The following is a 21,527-nucleotide window of genomic DNA, read 5'->3' on the forward strand; positions in this document are numbered from 1 at the left end:
ACTATAAATGTAGTTTAGCAATTACGCCCTCCATCTACCCAGCTCCTCAATTATAATTTATTATGAGAAAATAAATACAAAAACATTAGAAAGTAACAAATTGCCTACATAATATTAATATATTAATTCTATTGGTAATTATGAGATATAAATCATTTGAAATAATATAGTAGATAATCTAAAAACATATTGACTTACAAAATTCATTATTAATTTTCCATTTTCCTAATGATAAATTAAAATACCTAGGTACTATTTACTCATGCTATAAATAAATAATAACTACATTTGCGTTTTTAACACTAGGTAGGTAGCAGTGGCGAAGGGTGGAGGTAGGCTGTTAAGATTCGCTATAAATGGTGCACACTAAGCTATGTTAGTCATATGTATTTGTTTTTATTGAATTAAGACTACAATTTACAGATGGTGTTAGTTAATTTTTTAAAATCAATCAAGCCCTGCCTAAACGAAACCATAATAGATTTGGTCTAATTTGGGCAATACGACAAAATTGTGCACAATTTTTCAATCTTAGTTATTTGTTTTCGTTGGATTAAAACTACATGTTACACATATTGTTGGGTCATTTTTTTAATTCATTAAGCCCTGCGTAAACCAAACTATAATAAATAAAAAATATTATTGTATCTATAAAATACTCAAAGTTATGTATGATTTAATTGCATAATTTTAGATATTTTATAGATATACATGTATTTTTTGGCTATTATCTATTATGGCTTGGTTTCTCGGGGTTTAATTGAATTTTAAAATCTAACCAACATTATCTGTAAATTGTAGTCTTATTTCAATGAAAACAAATATGTATGTCTGAAAAAGTTTAATGTGCACTATTTATGGCGGATCTTAACAGCCTACCTCCACCCTTCGCCACTGGTAGGTAGGTATACAAAAAGAATTATTGTATAGGTAGGTATATCGTCACCTCAATTTACTACATAGGTACTACACTTAGATGATAGAAAGTACAAACAAACTACAACTAAATAACTTGATTTTCACTGTTTTCGAGATAGCTATTGAATATGATTCTACATTTTCCTTCTCTACAAAATGATAAAACTAGGTAAGTCAGAAGTTAATTGGAACTGTCATAATTTTGTGTTTGAAAATAACTTTAAAACCATAAACGCTAAATTAAATAAATAAAATAATAAATCTACAATATTTTTTCATACAGTTGAACATTATTTAATTATTCCCAATTAGACAAGCACAATTCTCCGTTTTTATTTTAAATAATAATTATAGCCTAGATTTATGTTAATCAAGTAGTGTTTAAATTTCAATTTCCCAACAATGACCAAATCAGAGTTATCTAGTTGTAGTATTGAGGTGACGATATTATAATAATTAACAAAACAATAGTATGTAGGTAAGTACCTACCTATTTATAGTATGTACCTATTATGAGTATTGTCTCGCTCTATCCTTAGTAATTTTAAAAAACAAATCACATTATTTTGTGTATTATTTTCATATTATGTACCTATGTAGCTACAAAATGTACCTACAGTGGTATCTCTCGCTTCGTCATTGTGTAAAAATTAAATACAAAAAATAATCAGTTCTTATAGCCTATAGCGCGAGAAAACGCTTCGCCAAATGAATTTCATAATACCTACTACTTTATCTAGGCAGCGGCGACGTTTTGATCTGCACACAAGCGACATTCATGCTGCATGCTTCCAAATTTGTTGCATACGACAGCAAATTGACATTGAAAAATTCGACGTGTTGCAGATGAGACGAGTTTGCATGTGCGATCCGGCTAAAGCACCGCTGCCACGGATCAGACATCGGACAGCGACCGCAGTCAATAAACAAATTACCCCGCCTAGCCCTTGCGAATCGAAAGAAACCGCATATACACACCATAATTCGACCACTTTGGTCGCTTAGCGAGTTTGAGTTACATACTATGGTAATACACACTTTATGGGGGCGAAAAGAGACTGCGTTGGATCGGCGTGCATAGAATGCCGAAGGATATACCTGAGAGGCGGGCTATGTAAGCAACCCCCGATGGCAAGAGAAGACCTAGACGGCCGAAATTGAGATGGCTGTTCTGTTTTGTCACCGTTCTGTTTCTTCATGTTCTGTTTTGTCCGGTTACCCAATATATATAATTATATATGGACGAAATATGATTAAATTTGTATCATTACATTACATAACGTCTTTGCTCTTAAAATAATACACTGAACAAAGCGACGGGTGTGTTAACTCTGTTCTAAAAGCACTATTTGGTATTCATTATTCTGGTCCTATTAAAATCTAATGATCCATAATGTTACAGTGTTAAACCTTTAAATATTTCCATGGCATGTATGAAAATAATAATTTATTATTTCTAGTAGTCACCTACTTAATTTATTTAGCAAGTACGATATCCTCCGTAAATATCTGAAATAAAACAAAAACAGAAGTTATTAAATATTATTATTGAAATTTTTCGAACTTACTGACCAGCACAGTATTTTGGAACTTTGTAAAGTACTTATACGCTTTATAACTTTGCACTTTTAGTACATACACTGATACATCTCTTTTCCCAATTACCTACCTTGGATAAAATTAGATCAAATACTATTCGCATGTATTAATAGTAATAAATAAATAATAAGTATAATATGTAAAAAAATAATATTGTTAGAATATAATCACATTCATCGTAGAGCCGGAGTGCAAAGTTATGAAGTGTAAACTACATGCTACTTGCCAGGTTCGTGAAATTTTAACTATGTATGAGTGAAATTTATTAAGTATTGTAAAGTTCATGGCACTGTGCCACATTCACATTACGGGGATCGCTACGTGACTAAACGCAACATAAGGGGAAAAAACATAATAATTTATTATGGCTGGTGTAACCTTGACAATTAATGTATGTACCTATCTACTAATAATAAATTATTGTGCATTGGCGAATATTATTGTACCCTGTTTCCACGACATGTATATTTGGGAAATATTTATGCTCAAATCATGACATTATTCCTCATTCTTTAATTCGTGTCAACATTAATTATTATACCAACCATCAGCGGGAAAATAATATGTAAAGTACACCAGTCGTGGAATTTTCTCCTTAAGGGGGGGGCTGAAGAGCTCGACATTCAAATATAATTTAGTATAAAAAGGACCTCAGCGTCGTAAGTACGTTAATTTAAATCGATCTTTTCGCAAAAATCACTAATCATCGGAGATTTTATTTCAAGAAACATTATTATTATTATTGATATTGTCTGCCGCTGAACATTACTATTATTTTATAAATACCTGCAAGATGTACGCCGATCAGAAAACAGGGCTATCAAAATAATATTATTAATTAACATTTTTAAAATGTTAATTTCATCATAGTTTTTAATCAAACCTGTGCAAGTACGTACTGATAACTTGGGTGGATTTTGTAGCAAACATACTATTGATATATATACGGGTATATTAATATTATAACCCAATTCAAATTGAACATAGGTTGATACTCAAATACTATTATAGTATTTTTATGATTTCGAGAAAATAATACGATGGTATAATTAATCCATATCAATTATTTGAAAACATTACCTTCGCACTTTGCAAGATAACATTAAAATGTGTATATACTTATCTAAATGACGAATGACATTCATGAGTGAGCACGGCTGAAAGCTTGGAAATGTGTTTTTTTCAATTTCAAAATCTTTTAATTGTGTATTATTTTATTACAGATTCAAGGCCAACTTCATATAACTAATAAAAAATACTGTTTGTTTCTACGAATAAAAAAAGATAGGAAGGAAGATGTGTACAAATCACGGCAATCAGAAAGGCCGGCAAATATGGCCGACAATGCGTGATACACAAACATAAAATACACAAAATTACAAACACATTCGAAGTTTGCCGCACACGTGCAGACCACGTGATATTTGTCGCTTTTCAAAATGGCGAATTTGATTGCCAGATTTTACTGCGATGAATCAGTATGTTCCTTCTTGTCTTTTTTTATTCCCAGGTTTGTGTACTATGTACACCGAGAAATTTCCATTTATAAAATCGGAAACGATTTTTACAGAAGAGTTTTGGAATATAATGCAACCAAAACTGGAAAAAATTCTATCATGGGTGTTGACTTCCTGAATTAGTTAACCCCAGGTCCATGCCACTACGTGAACCACAGTGGATATTAAGCCATTTCCACACTGGCAACAAGTTGCTGGCAACCTCATTAAATTTTACGATACTTACCATAATTGCTTAAGAAATTTTACGATAATTATCGTAAAATCTAACGAGGTTGCCAGCAACTTGTTGCCAGTGTGGACCCGGCATTAGATGCACAAAATTTAAATAATATATATATTACAAATAAAAATTTAAAATTATAAATATTTATGATTTATGTCTTCGACAGCCCTGATGAAATTAATATGAAATATGAGTCGATCGAGTCGTCGAGCAAGTTTATTGACACAAACAACTTTGACGCGACCTTTTTATATTAACTAGTAGAGACCAGATATTATGGACCACATGTAAAAAAATCATATTTTCAATTCTCAAGGCCAACTTAATAAATTACCCAAATCCTAAGACGAGTATTTTTGAGAAAATTTTAATTGAAACTTCAGATAAAGCCTAGTCCAGATCTAGAAAATTTGTAGTTACATGAACACTGTTTTCCAGCCGCGTCAGAAAACAAAAAATACACTGACACTTGACCATACTATAGACCATATTAAATGTTAACTTTAGAACAGTTGTAGAGATGTACAACGTTTAATAATTTATTATTGTTCACCGAACCGATTATCTTGGCCTGGACTAGGCATATCAAACTTCTATCAAGGACAAAAATTAATAAAAAAAAAAAAAATGCAACACAATAATATGATGTAGGTACGCTGTACTATCGAGAATAGCACACGTCATATCAAATTTAAACTTGACGATTTAAAGGATTGAAGATTTGGAGTATTTCGTCAAAACATATCCACATCAGGTTTAGGAAAAATTGTGTTGTTTCATTTAAAGGTTGTGTTGTTTCATAAAAAAAAAACAATTTCTTTTCATTAAAGTGACTTGTGTGCTGTCTTTGTGGTTCGAACGATTTCTGAAGATTAATTTCATGGGAGTGAAAAATTCTTAGACGCCCTTGTAGGTTGTTGCACAAAGCAGCAGCATCTTTGTCGCTTCCATATTCTGCGGTATTGTTAAAGCCTTACGATTATTTTGTATTTTTTCCTGCTCTATAGGGACGTTTACTGTCATCTAGATTAATGAACCAATAGTTAGAAATAGCATCAAACAACAAAAGTTACCAATCGTTCAGGGTCTAGCGTCGCTGGACTCGTCGCTCGTGGCAGCAGCCGCGACGCTCGCCGGCGTCCTCCGTCTGTACTCTGTTATCACGACTGTGACACTGTTAACGGTGACCTCCCTGGTCTGCCCGCTGGACCTGTCGATGTCCCTGAATCTAGGAGGCCCGCCAGACCGTCTTCTTGAAGTGACTCCAGAGCTACTGCTATTGGCCTTTCCGGATCCGCTCCCGGCGCGTCTCTTGCCGCTGTTACTCGAGGAGTTGGAATTCGGGACGACGCTGCCTGTTGAGTTTGGACCGCCGGGTCCGGTCGCCCCAGCTTGCTGTTGAGCGACGAGGGCCTGGTTCATTCGAGGCTTTCGCGTCGATGTTCCTGAACGAGAGACAAGACAGAAATAAACCTCTAGAAAATCATGTTGGGTGTGTGGCGATAGATAATGTTTTATTTATAAAACATACCTAATCTTAACACAGTAATTACAAAAATTATAAATAATAATATAATATAAGCTCACGTATTAAAATTGTATTCATCGGTGAAGTAAAATAAAGGGCGAAATGTAGCATACACAGATATTGAGAACGCAGCTTTTTCAGTCGATCAGATTTTCTTAAATTTATTATCAAACACGTTTCAAACCCACCTAAGAATCAGCGCCACATCCATATACTGGGCAAGTGGTACCATACAACATACAGTTGGCACTGAGCTGAACCCTGTCGTCTGGATTTTAGACTGGAGGTGATTCTTGCAGAAACGACTATCTTAAAACAGTTTGCGAGCCAATGGATGAGAGGATATGAGAAACACAAGGACAAGCTCAGCGAGCTAGAGTTGTGAGTAGTTGGGCAAAACATGGCATATACGTATTAAATTAAATTCACCATAAATACGAAACCTAGTGAAGTATAAATAATAATATTTGATTCAATTTTGCGGCGCAGAGAAAAAAAACTAATTATTTCGGGCATCAATAATACAATATTGTTGTGGCGAAAACGATCCAACGCGTAACGGCCCTAAACGGCTCGTTAACGGCGCCGTTAGAACACGCCTCAGCATTCTCACACACGCGTATGGTAACTTATAACGACGTTCGGAAATATGAATTTGTGGACGGAATTTTGGACAAAAATTCGTTATGCGAGATGTAGGTAAGTAGGTACCTACCTAAAGTCGTGTACACACAGTGAAAAGTTGACAACATCATAAAATAGTTACCTATTATAATCAGTGACAGATTTAAGCTTTAAGGGTTAAGTGATTGGGTTAAAAAAAATGCAGGATTTCTTTTTTATCTATTACCATTGCAAAATTATCCCAAGTTAGGTTGGTATACATACCTATACCTATACCACAACATACCTAAATGGTTACTTATTTCAGTTTTATTTAAAATGGGGTTAAATGAGGCGTATACCTACTACCTACATATCTAAACAAAAAAACCACAATGGTCAAAAATTATCAAAAAAATGCATTCAGTGTATAATTTTATACAATATATTATTGTACATATTTATCATAACACCCAAAACCTGCAAAAACTAAACAAAAAAATTTTATGATTTACATACCCCTAAATTAAATTTTAATTATACAAAAATCCGATAATTTTATTTTGCTTATAGGTACCTACGTATTGCGATAAACAATAATTGAATAAGTATTATAACGGCTAATAAAAATGGGCATTTGGTTCTAATTTCAAAAGATAATGAAATGGAAAAATAAACCAAGATTAAAAAATACTTTACATTTGAAACGCAAAAACATTACTTACCACAACTTTGTGACTCTCAGTTTACCGGGAACTGGGCGGGAAATTTATCGTGATTTATCTATTTTTATCATAGTAGATACATACGTCTAACAATAATAAATAAAGTCTAAATGCAATAGTAAATTTAATACGATGGGAAAAATACTTTTTACGCATTTGAATAGAACCATGTCTGTGGTAGCCCTGCCAAAAAGTGCTAAGTAGTGATCCACTATTATTGATATGTTTTTACGGATGGGTGACGAGTCATCTCCTGACAGCGAGATTGCAATATTAATTTTGTAATCTACGTATACCTATACGTTCAACACAAAGAGTGAAATTCATTTTTAAAAAGGTAGGTATACCTACCTATGTTAAAAGGGTAATTTGGAATACATATTTTCATCGATGTCTTTGATTAACCGGGAATATTGATTATCCGTAGAATAGATTATTTGTTTATCTAAATAAACGTGCCAACTGTTATGTTGAAAAATTCTATTATAGGTACGTAGGTACCTACCTATCAAGTTACCAGTAACGAACTTAATAAACAATTAAATTATACCATAAATAATATCAATACACCTACTTACAAGATAAATAATAATTACATTATTTACATGGTAAAATCATTTGTCATAAAATGTGCAAGGGGTTAATGCACCGGTTGCAATAAAATTTATCATCAAACTTTATAAATTTGCAAAGAATGTCGCGGTATGTAAGCCGGAAATCCGTTCAAACCTTCGAACACCTACGCACGCATTCTTTCGTAAAAAAAATTAGCGAAACGGACTGACCAAACAAAAAATCGAGTGGAAAGCTTTTAGTGAAACATTTCACGCCTGTTTCACGTTAGCTTTTAAATAGAAAAAAATATTCGTCTCTTTTCTTTATATGGAATTGAAGCGAGAGAGAAATAAGAGTAAGAACTCAAAGCATGACGAAATCGTTCGAGACTTCTGTATTTTTAAAATACAATCGACCAAGTTGTTGAACTTTCAATCTCAATCCAATATTCAATGCATTTTAGAACAATGTGCATAGAAATATTATTAAACAATGAAATACATACAGAAATACAATACTTAATGAATACATCTTCGTTTATTTAATTGAAGGGAGATAACATAGCAGCCGAAAAGTGATATACCTATTTATCATTTTGATATTGTTTGTTATCGATTATTATAATATATTTGTTTTAAAAACTGCATATTCGTAAGATTAAATAGTAAAAAGTTAATAATACTGCCTTTTTTTCATGAATCTATTGATTTTTTACACCATTTTTCTCAGATATCTACATATTATACAAATTACTTCGCACACATTTTGACAATTACTTATAAATTCCACACTTAACACATTATTCACCCATGTAAGACAAATAACTTGAATAGAATACATTATGTATGTCTTTTGTAGTATTTTCAATGATTTTAGTTCGACGCTAACACGATTTATTGATGAAATTAATCGAAAAACAAAAATGTTTGACAACAAACATAACCTGAAAAATTCTGTAAAACAACAAACCATAATGTTTAAATATTTATATTTACCTTTTCTTACATCGCACATTAAACATTTGAAAGCTTCGGCTGTATTTCTATATGTACAAACACTGCAATCCCAAAAATTGTCTTCTAATACTTTTGACTGGCGCTTAGCACGGCGCATAGAATTTTTCTTATCCATTTTTAAGAATTTATTTCACCGCGTTGCCAACACGAATAAAGTATTTTTTAAAGCTATATTACTCCCTAATATATCGCATGATAATACGATTTTAGTGTGAACACGGCGAAAGCATTTTTCAACTCTAAATATACGAAAACACCGATTATACCACTATCAACATGCAAGTAAGGACGCCATGACAGATATTTTGGCAGCCGCATTTACGGAATATATCGCGGCCTGTTTTACCGACATCGACATTCGATGTTTGAAAAATAAAATAATGGTCCTACAAAACTTTCTTACATAATTATGTAAAGGAAAAATTTATTTTAAATTTTTATTTAATATTATACCTATGTTCCTATCTACATAATAATACGTATATATTTAAATAGAATGTAATAATTAATAATAATATGAACAAATTTACTCTTATTATTCGATGTACGACGTGATTACCCAGTGACGTCCCTAGACAAAATGCCGCCCCTAGGGAGCGCGAAGTGTTGCACAATTTTTATACAGTATTTTTTATCATCCTTTCATGACTAAAATATCTAAGAAATGTGTTATACTTACCACTAAATCTAATTAAAATGCCATCTCTGCTTCGATAGACAATATTGCGAGTCCACAGTATCAGATATGTGCATTTAAAAATACACCTGACGACTTCCAAAACTCGCGAGTGACTGGCAAAAATATTTGGATACGTTTTAAAATAGGGATCTATGTACCTAGGTACCTATAATTCGAAAATCTGCACATGTCATGCCATTGCTGGTCATCAAGGACGTGACCTCCAAGGAAAATGGAAGTAAACTAGACATCGCAAACCCGACAAAAAACTGTCCTGTTAAACCTTGTATGTTAATTAATACATTTTGCTTCCAACAGGAGAACTGATTTATTAATGGAAAGATATTTCCGTGATAACTAAGTTTAGGTAGCTATTTCTATATTATAAAACCTAATGATTCTCCTCGATTTGCCGCCCTTCGAGTAACTGCCGCCCCTAAGCGACGCTCAATCTGCCTACCCCCACAGGACGTCACTGTGATTACCTGAACATAATACAATTGGAAAATAATAGGTATATCTTATTATTTGTTATACAATATACCTATTCAATACATATAATATATTTTTAGCGATCATCGTTCACCATTGGCTCTACAATCCTGTGGCCGTCTTCAGGATATCTATCAAAAATCCAATCAAGCAATATTATCCTGGGCTGTTGTTCTCCAGTCACGTTATCACCTTTACTCATTGTAAGAAATTACAATGGCCGCACAATGTCATCAAATATTACCAATGTTGAATGCGTGTTCGTGTACATGATGAACTTTAATTTAACGAATATTATGATACAAACGTAACCAATTAAAATAACATAATATTCCACGTTATAACACGTGTTTAAGTTTATTCCATATTTCTCCACACTCGAGAATCGTCCCTTCTTACAGCTACACAAGGTGACCCACTTCCCTTATTTATGTGTGCTTTGAGTTTATCGAATGGCTTACGTTACAATCAAATGTTAATAATAAACAAGTCAGTTTTTATTTATTTATTGCGAACCATCCCCTTGCTTTTTCATACAAGGTGGTTGTGAGTGTTGTGATATAAACTGGGCGGAAGTGGACTACAAATTATAAAATACACACCCAGAATAAGAATGCACTTTGCTTGTAGTGATGACAGATTGTTTTATAAAATTTCCGTGTTCCGTCCCGCAGTTTAAATACAATTTAAAGTTCGCTAGAGCAGTGATGCAAAACCCGCGGCCCGCCGGCTCAACATGACAAGTAGGTATTGTTTCATTAAATATTATGAATAGGGTTGATACCAAGCTCCATCAGGAAAATATACAGGTTAAATTATTATACTACGAAATTTAAAATAATAAAATGTAAGTAAATAATATGTCTAGTTTCGTATAATATATTATCATTATTTTCAACTATTTTCTCCACTGTGGTCCTTAAACAATTATTAGAATATGGATAAATTGATACTTCTGTCAAATGGGTTGTGTACAAGACCTGAACAAAAACGAACGATAAGTGCAAATGCATAACCATTCGGCACACATAAAGGTATCTCCGCAATATGCGGGTTAGGTTAGAGTAAGATGAGTAAGATCGAATTTCTACGGCTGAATTAAATATGTTTTGTACGCGTCGCCGGTAAATATTGACTTGGATGACTACAGTCATTTAAATCTGCGAGCACGTGTTGTTAGTGAGTGGTAATTATTTTTTTGTTTATTTAGTAGAAAATATGGTTAACTATATTGTGTTTCAATTCGGTAGAAGAAGTTACTGAGAAGCAACATGATCTGTATAACGTTTCATAGTTAAGTTAATAATAATAAAATTGAGGTTCCACTGTACGTTATAAGCAAGTAACACGGCTTCATTTTGCCGAACAATACCGACTCTCTTTATAGTATTACTCTGGTCTCTGAGGTTGTGCACCACTGCGCTAAAGGCTAGAATCTGCCCATTGTTGTGTAGTCGCATTGCATAATAGCTGTACGTAGATACACGTATCCACCTAGATATTTTTTTGCAATAATGCTACTTATAAATTCCAAGGCTAAAATGTTGAATCACATCCATTTTTTTCAAATAATAAAATCAAAGGTAGGTAAGTACGTACGTGAATGAAGTCATACATTTTGACATAAAATTAATGTTGCTCCCGGATAAATGCTCACCTTTTCAAATTTTGGTTTTTTTATTATTACCTAGTTAAATAATATCGTGTCTTGAATAATATACTAAACTAATTATACCTACATAATTATAGATTGTAGGGCTAAAGCTGAGGGAAGCATTGAGGTGCACAGCCCTACCCATAGCCGGTCTAGCTAGTGCCAGGCCCGATTGGAAAATAGGTAGGTATCTACTACGAGGCCCTAGTATGTGCATTGCTTATTACTGTGAATGGGTATCATGGAATTAATTTTAATTATTCAAAATTTAGTTAATTTCTAGATTGCCATATAGCATTGAGATCAAAAAACGTCACATTGTTCGTCGAGCGTTCATTATACCTACCTATACGATACAGTAATATTCCAATTTTATTAGATTCAATAAATTATTAATTTGATATTCTTATTAGGTAATATACGATATAATTGCATTTCTAATTTAAGTAATATCCTGCCTTATGTAATTTCACGCCTTAGTTCAAAATTTTTGATACCTTAGGTAAGTACTTAGTACATAAAATTTTCTCCAATTTCTCCTGTAGGTACTACATAAAAAAAACTCTTAATTGTAGGAGTGCCTAATATTATATAATATATTCTTAAAATATAGAGATAGACACATTTATCAGGTATTATTCACAAATTTCATATTTTCTCTAGTTATACCTATCTATTTACCTTACATATTTACTTTACTTTATTACGTTCCAGCATCGTATCAATCGTATCATAGGGCAACACTGAGGTCACATTATTTTCCCTCGGTCCATCACCACGTTCCGGGTATCCTGCCATGTTGACTTGCACAGCGATCGCTTTAATAACGGCGTGAATTTTTGAAGCAAGTATTAATAGACAAATTTGAAAAGTTTTTAAATAACAACTGTCAGAATTTTAAATGAATGGTAAGTATTTATTTCAAAGTATCGATATAAGCCCGCCAGTTTTAATGTTGAATGTAAAATATTGGTACAGCAAGAAATAATATTCATAAATAAGTAGTAAAAATAAATAATCATTATTTAAATGGCATGGGCCAATAGATAAAACCAATATCCATTATTATTTTGATAGTATGAAAAGTAAAAAACATTCAATGGGGCGCAAGGCATTTTAGGGTTACCATTATCTCATATAAAGTATATTAGTGCATTCATGAATATCGGTAAGAACAAACTATTTATGATTAAGTACATTATTATTATGGAGAATTTCTCCATAAGAAAGGAGACACTGAAGATCTGAAAAACTATCGACCAATTAGTCTACTGCCAATTCTGTATAAGGTTTTCACGAAAATACTCTCAAACCGTCTCGAAACAGTTCTAGACGAGAACCAACCAAGAGAGCAAGCCGGATTCAGAAGAGGCTACAGTACTATGGATCATATACAGGTCGTCAGGGAAATCATAGAGCGCTACCAGGAATACAAACTGCCATTATATCTTGGTTTTATAGACTATGAAAAGGCGTTTGATTCCATCAAAAAATTCTCAATTATAGACGCCCTTAGCAACCAAGGAATTTCCAGACGCTACATAAACATATTGAACAGTATATATAGTGATGCCACAGCATGCGTGAAACTCCACAAACGGTCGTGTAAATTCCCCATTAACAAAGGTGTCCGGCAAGGTGATACCATTTCACCTAAACTATTCACCGCTACTCTTGAGGACTTATTTAGGAGACTTGATTGGGAGGAAAAAGGTGTTCCAATTAATGGAGAGCACCTCAGTCACCTGCGCTTTGCAGATGATATTGTTGTACTCTCACAGGACCCGAAAGACCTCCAAGGTAGAATGCAAGAACTCGCGGATGTCAGTCAAACGGTCGGTCTAAAGATAAATGTCTCAAAGACAAAAGTGATGAGTAACTGTTTTTCGGACCCTGCGATTATCTGTATTTCTGGCACCCAACTCGAGCAAGTCAGCAGCTACGTCTATCTCGGACAGCAGGTGTTCATAGACGGAAGCATGCACGATTAAATTGCTCGAAGAACAAAGCTGGGATGGAGTGCTTTCGGACGTCTGAATAGTGTCTTCAAGAGTGACCTACCATTATGTCTAAAGCGTAGGGTGTTCAACCAATGTGTGCTACCCGTGCTCACATACGGCTGCGAGACGTGGACCCTCAACACGAGAGATGTCCAAAGGCTAAGAGTCACACAGCGAGGCATGGAGAGGTGCATGTTGGGCATCACGCGAAAGGACCGCAAGAGAAACGAATGGGTTAGGAAGCAGACAAGAGTACGCGATGTAATAGACGTTGCCAAACAGCTGAAATGGAGATGGGCGGGGCACATTGCTCGCCGAAAGGACGGCCGCTGCACAAATGTCGTCATCCAATGGTACCCAAGGGGTACGAAACGGCCACAGGGTCGCCCTAAAAGCCGCTGGGTTGATGAACTGGTAAAGTTCGGCGGAAATACGTGGCAGCGAACGACACAGGACCGAGAGAGTTGGAGAAAGCTTGGGGAGGCCTTCATCCAGCAGTGGATTGACCCCGGCTGATGATGATATGATGACATTATTATTAAAAGAAGATCAACTAAGAAGTCGCACAGCTGCAGAAAAAAAGCTAAATGGACAATTCACACAAGAAATGCGAATAACCTCAAAGATTAAATTAATAATTGATCAAAAATATAGGTAATCTAGGTAGGTACTACAAATATTACAGAAATCATATTAATATATTTTTTAAACTAAGTACATTTTTATTACCTAGTATTATTGTCTAATTTTATAAAAAAATGAATCTCAGTTTGGGTTCAACAATAATTAATAGTATGATAATAAATTTATCTCAATTAAAATTGTATGCTAAATTAATTAGTTAGGGTTCTTGGATTTTCTATAATTTCACATGTTTTGACTCATCACTATAAAAAAAGTTTTTTTCAACGTCTTTTAAAATTACTAATTTAAGTAAGTAATATTAATTATTTATATTATTATTTTTACTATTAGTGTAAATGCCGAATCAGATAATAATTTAATATTGTCAATTTATTATAGTTTGTAATGTAAACAAGACCATGAAACTTATTGCCAGCGCTCCATTGGCGAGCCAAAAGTCCGAGGACAATAAATCGTCCGATTTGTCTATGCTCTGCTACTGATCAACGAACGAATAAAAAAATCGAGCTGTCAAAAGACAAAAGTTGCGATTATCGTAATGTCTTCCGGTAATCCTACAATTGTGTGTTATTTAAACGTAGGTTATTTAAATAGGTTGTATGTAATTGATACGTAATTGCAGTGGCGAAGGGTGACTTTTGGAAAGAGGTAGGCTGTGGAGATCTGGTAAAAAGAGCACACTTGTCAGGTAAACTTACGAGAATAGTACGATATTTACTACTAATGAATAGGTACACACTAGTAAATGACAACGACACACTAATTCAATGACACTTCAAAAACTCATTGTCGACATAAAAATGAGCGATGTGTTTAAATTACGTATTATTCAAAACATGTATACCTACCCATCAAAAATCATTAGATAACATTTATTTTTATTTATAAAAACAATCTATACTTACTTATTTATTAATATTCGATTAAACGCCGTTGAAATTATTTTTTTAATTATCTAATTATTAATGATTTTGGGCAAAGTGCGCAGTCGTGACAACATTATTATGCGCGAATGTTTTAGGCTCTGCGATAGGAGCTTACCTTATTTCGTACAAATCAGCAGACTTTCTGCGATTACGAGACGTAAAGTCCATACGAAAAAAAATCAGAATTATTTCACGCATAATCGGAAATTTATTTACGTCGAGACGTCGCGGCGTTTTATTATTTATTTACGGCGCGCTGTGGTATATTTTTTAATACCTTTGCAGTTGTTTTGTAAACTGTGTAATACTGTAATACATTCCTATATATACGGCATCTCTCGTTGGCAAAATAAATTATTTTTATATAACATAAAATAATGAAGTATATAAATATGTCAATATGCAATTAAAAAATATTTTTCTTAAGAAGGTAGGCTTTAAATAATCGCCTAGTATGGAGTCTTCGCCACTGCGTAATTGAAGGAAACGTCCTATTCTGTCATATGTTTGTTACCATTGATTATTATTGTGAATTTATGAACAAAATAAATATATATTTTATTGTAAACAACTGAAGCCTGTCTTATTATTTAATTCTGATATTGAAAATAACATGTAATAAACACTATACAAGTCTGAAGTATGTCTTGTTATTATTGCAAAGTTGAAAATATATATAATAGACACTAGGTACAATTATTGTATTTAATTCCGCAATGAAGTAGAGATTAAGGGTTTGAATCTCACAAGGGAAGGTTACATAAATCTTTGAAGTGCGCTTAGATCAAGAGTGAATGCCTAACAGCTACCTACAACTAATGGTTCGGAATGTGCAGTTAAGTTACAGCTGATAGTTAAAATGAAATACTATATTAAATGCACTAGAAGCTTGCTCGGGAGACTCACATTGCATCATTGAGCCATTTTATAGATACACAAATGCTGCTACACTAAATGGGCGTAAGGGATGAAGTAATAGAGAAATACTATTCTAATAGTACAATCTGTTCTGGAGAGCCAGATAGAAAGAACAATACTATCCTACTAAATAACATAATAAGGAAGGAAGCTACTAAATAAGTTATTTCTGTAAAAGAAAAAATCTGTCCAAAATAGATTTTATTCTGACAAATTGATATTTATACTTACCATTAATTATTTAAATAATTCCCTATAATAATTTAAATACTTCCATTCTTATTATTTTGATACTTACCAATAATCATTTTTACTTGCTGTTTATATTAAATAATTCCCAGCTTTTTATTAAAATACTTGCTGTTATTGCATATAATAATATATACTTACCAAATAATTTGAAGCCTTTAATAACATCGCTGTAGTGTGAGGAATGGTCCTCTACGACGACGGAACTCATTTGGATGTACCACAAGGACCCAGTGTCGCTTCCATCGATAGATATCAACCGCAGAACAGATTAATAAGATAGAAATATGAAAGCCAGTCACCATGAACCAAGGTTTTGAAATAGGGTTAGCTTTATTACTTTATGGCAGTGATCGCCAAACGGTCGCTCGCGGCGGCATTTTCGGTAGCTCGCGTAAGAATCATATTTATAAATTTGCGGGATAGTGACTTTAAAAATTTGAGCTGCTTGGACAATTTCTTTCAGCTCCTTTTATTAATTAAGAATTAATTAGGTATTGCGCTCTAAATGAAGGCATTATTTTGTTCTACCTACTTATCTGAATCAACATTTTCTACTATGAATGTGGTTAAAACTAAATATATCACAGATGTACATCTTGATAATTGCATTTGGATGGGAGGGACAAGGAAAAAGGGAAAAAAATGTGGAGGAAAGTGAATGCCATTGGTTTCACTAATTATTTTTACTTTTACTCACACTTATTTCAAGATATTTTTTATTAAGTATTATTTTGTTTATAAATAAATAATTAAAGTGGTACGCATTTTATGTTTTATTGGAAGTCCGTTGTCCTAATTTATTTTAAATAATATAATAATACCTATTGTGTATAATACGATAAAGGACGATGATAAAAAAATATAAATAAGGAAGATTGTATAAGTAGCTCTCCAGACAATTACAATTTCTGAAAGTAGCTCACATCCTTATTGCGTTTGGAAACCACTGCTTTAGGGCTTAGGTCATAAAACGTAAAGGACACAGCGTGCCAACTGTTCTCAAATATTGAATGCGCGTTTCGCTTACTTACGTGTCAAACTTTAATCACTTTAATGTATAATATTATTAATATGGGACCGTACTCTGCTATCACAATACACGATAGCGGGTATTTTGTGATCATTCATCTTAGTATGTATCAACCAGTTCAGAATAACCTACGTATTGTCTCTTTCATCACATACCTATTCATATTACTGTCAACGCCAACGAAATGTACTCTTAAGATATTATGCTAGTTAGGTATTGTACCTACTATCAAAACGACTATCTACTACCGGCCAACGTCTAGACCGCTACTCGTACTTTGATATAAGGTCGAAATAATTAATTAATTATTGATTTTTCCGTGCTTTCGTAAGAAAGATAGCTTCTTTTGTATTACAAAGGCCTAAAAAGGCGTCAATATGATATTTAGTTAGGTATGTACCTACAAGTTATCATCATTATTCATTACCAACAGTCGGCGTCGATCCACTGCTGGCTGAAGGCCTCCCCCAAAGAATAATGGGAACTGAAATACCTAACGGGTGTGGAAAAACAGGCAACCGATCTTGAGTGTGAAAGAATATGGGATAAACTGAAACACGTGTAAAGAATACGCCTGTCATTCGTTTTGAGAACTGCTCTCGTTTTATGCACTGACGCTCATCCATGCGTGTCAAAATAGAAAATATAGTGTATTGGGGAATAGCCTAACGGTATTCTATTTATTAATCTGTTCTGTGATTGTCAACGTCAAAAAAGTCTACTCTTATAATATGCTAGGTAGGTATCAAACTATTGAAGCGACTACCTATCTACCGAGCATGTTTGAAAGAGTTTTCCGTGGTTTCGTAAGAAGGATGCTTGTTTTGTATTACCTACAGATACCTAACTATAAATACCTACGTCAATACCAAATGTTTGTACAAATCAGCCATCATCATTACCATCAGTCGGCGTCGATCCACTGCTGGCTGAAGGCCTCCTCTAACTCCTCTCTTACAAGTATCGATACCGAATGATGTATTCATCATTTAATTATATTATATGGCTTTCAATATTGAATCTAAGATCAAATATTGAAGCGTAGATGGACGGTTAGGATGGTTAGGTGGACGTTGTTTTATAAATTATTAAAATAGGGTCTGCCTAACTTATCCGGTGTAGGTACCTACTTCCTTGAACCTTGTACCTATCTAATTTATCTACTGATCTATCTCTTTTTTATGTAATACTGTTGTATCTATATACCTAGTTATCTTTGTTTCTAAATGTCATGTTGTGAACGTCTTAAACTTATATTTGTCCACAATATGTTAAAAAAATAAATAAATTGAAATTGAAATTGAATACACGTGGTGTCGAATTTTGGATACCTTACCTAAGATTTTGAATACAGGTTTATTTATGGGTATTCTAAATGCATGAAAAAGGAAATACCTACCTATACCTGGGTAGGTATATTTATATTACCATAGCACTTCGAGTAAAAAGAATAAAGAACTTATACCTACTTATATATACCTATTTATTGTGCCTAATAGATGATAGGATAACAACATGTACCTACCTACCTACAAACGCAGTGATTGTGAAGGTTATTTTTATTACAATTTATAATATTTTCAAATCTCCAAACAGGTAAAACTCTTCGCTTAGAATAAAATAATAACAATCTTGTAGATTTGAAGGTTGCGACCATTGTTGCGACTGGCATGGTACGAGTATTGTTGGGTATTTTGAATGCTGCATTGAGAGGAAGATACCTGCTATCTGCACAGCGGTACGCCATTAGCTGATGCCAACCTTTTTAAAGTGAAACGCGCAGTAGAGTGAATACCGCTGTTCCGCTGTGTATTATGTAATACAAAAATGAACGACTCTTAGACGTCGGTAAGCACTGATTACCCACGACTGACCTGACGCGGTATGCACCATTTTTATTTTTGGCTCTGCAGTTTTTTTATGAGAAATGTGTGTTAGCCACTTGCTCGATCTATACTTATTAGATCCATTCTCTGGATTGAAACACTTTGGACACACATTGAAAAACTAGGAATATGTGAATTTTGCATGATATTATTAGATTTGCCTCACCTAGCTAACCACTTCAATTAACTATGCAATGTTGTCATGTAAACATTCAAACTTATGGGGTTGGTCCATATCCAGATATACCAATGTAGTACATATCTACTTCTCAAATCATGTCGTTTGACGTCGCCCTCAGCGTATAAAGATTCTTTTACTGCAAAAGGCGCGCACACAAGGGGTGTGAGGAGTGTTTGTTTTTCACGACCCCTCCCCAGAAACGAAAAAAATAATTATTATTTAAATGAAATATTAATTCTTCATGACTGAGGATCGTGACCAGGTTACTACGGCGTGCTTAAAAGGCAAGACGACACAAATGGACTTGTGGATGCGGCACCTCACAATAAATCGTTGATTATACCCCTAGTTATACCTGCAGCCCAGATGTTTATCGCTAGATTTAAAGTGCGGAGAGTCTGGGTATGGAGTATGTATCTGGAAAAAGTATGGTAGGTATTCCGCGATTAAAGCGACGAGATGCTATAAGTAATAGCGGAGTAAATGTGTAAGTCAGTGGCACATGTTACATATACCTTTTACCCCGCCCCCTCCTGCCGCCTTAACACCCAATTAATAATTATTATGGAATATTTTTTTCAATTTTAAATCATCCCCAAACCATTTTTATGTGTGCTCGCATGCACTGCACTCTAAAAATTGTATGTTCTGAATAAAAAACGCGAAGGGGCACAACATTAGGTAATATAATATGTGGTACCTAATTATTTTATAATCTCGTCGCATTAAAACCGTTTCTTTTATAATATGGAGTCAAAGCCCGAAGATGTTTTCACTGGCAGTGGTTGATAAAATTGTTTATCACAAAAAAATCAATGTTTGCCGCCACTGCAAAATATTTTTTTTGTCAACTTAGCACAATAATATCTACCTACTCTGCAACGGGACGGATGCTGCGATTCTAGATTCTCAACATTCAACATTGCTTAGCAGTGTTATTTTATAGCGCAATTCGCATACAGCAATCGACGTTATCAACACAAACCCACCTACGCATTGTTACTCCGTTTCTAGCTTGTTACTTTTTTCAATATCTATCAGTTATCACAAATGTGTGTAGTTTTAGGCTCTCTTCAGCACGAATTTCTCAATTGTCATTATATATCGTCACCTCAATACCTACTACAACTAGATAACTGTGATTTGGTAATTGTTGGGAAGATGGACTAAATGTAAACTTTATTTGATTAACATAAATCTAGGCTATAATGCCTATAATTATTATTTAAAATAAAAATGGAAAATTGGGCTTTGTCTAATTGAGACTAATTACACAATGTTCAATTGAATGAAAAAATATTGCAGATGGTACTTATATTATTTTATTTATGTATTGCATTTATGGTTTTAAAGTTATCTAATATTTTCAAATACAAAATTATTTAGTTTAAAGTCAAAATAACAGTTCCCATTAACTTCTGACTTACATAGTTTTATCCTTTTCTAGAGAAGGAAATGTAGAATCATATTCAATAGCTATCTCTAAAACAGTGAAAATCAAGTTGTCTAGTTGTAGTATTGAGGTGACGATATTATTATGAATGGGTATAAGATCTATTCTGTGGGCGTAAGCCTTTGCTACCCAAAACTCTCTCTTCTTGGTCGTGCACTCGTGGCTGAGGATCGTGACCACATTTAAATTTCGCCATCCTTTGAGCGACCAGGACTTTCCATCCTTCTCGATCTTCCGCTTCTCTCAGGGCAGAATGGATGGTGCCAAAACTCTACCCTACCCTATATACCTACATCGTACATTATTAAGTGGATTCAATCTTCAAACTTTAAAACAAAACTAATCTAAGACAAAGTTACCGATGTCAATCAAATTGACAAGATTTTCCTCACTGGTAGACTAAACCATTTGAAACGAGTGATCGATTTCATATACCTCGGCATGACCTCGGCTCAAAACTCGATGACTCCAATAGCAGCGAGAAAGAAATCAGGCGTTAGAATTACGATGTCCACGAACGTTATGATTCGTCTCACCAAGTATGAAAAATCAGCAGCAAAACAAAAACCACTAAAAACGACCCATTAAACCGCTAATTTTTTCACCTGGACTTTCAGATAATCCGATAGGAAAAGAATTGACGCATTCGAGATGTTATGCTGGCGAAGGATAGGTACTCCACATTTCATGGACGACCATACACATTAAGTACCATAACCACGTA

At 33.9% G+C, this 21,527-nt stretch overlaps 1 protein-coding gene across 1 annotated transcript; it reads right to left on the reverse strand.

Moving 5' to 3' along the window:
- Positions 1–321: 321 nt before the first annotated feature.
- Positions 322–8,981, reverse strand: RYBP (ring and YY1 binding protein). Its single transcript, XM_085942778.1, has 3 exons — positions 8,667–8,981; positions 5,334–5,705; positions 322–2,427 (listed from the first exon to the last, which is right to left on the reverse strand). The coding sequence occupies exons 1-2, from the start codon at positions 8,800–8,802 to the stop codon at positions 5,341–5,343; spliced, it is 501 nt and encodes a 166-aa protein (XP_085798904.1). The 5' UTR covers positions 8,803–8,981; the 3' UTR covers positions 322–2,427; positions 5,334–5,340.
- Positions 8,982–21,527: the final 12,546 nt, after the last annotated feature.

Source organism: Rhyacophila brunnea, unplaced genomic scaffold (assembly GCF_057557595.1).
Source record: "Rhyacophila brunnea isolate RB1 unplaced genomic scaffold, BYU_Rbru_1.0 scaffold_15, whole genome shotgun sequence".
Classification (NCBI taxonomy): Eukaryota; Metazoa; Arthropoda; class Insecta; order Trichoptera; family Rhyacophilidae; genus Rhyacophila; species Rhyacophila brunnea.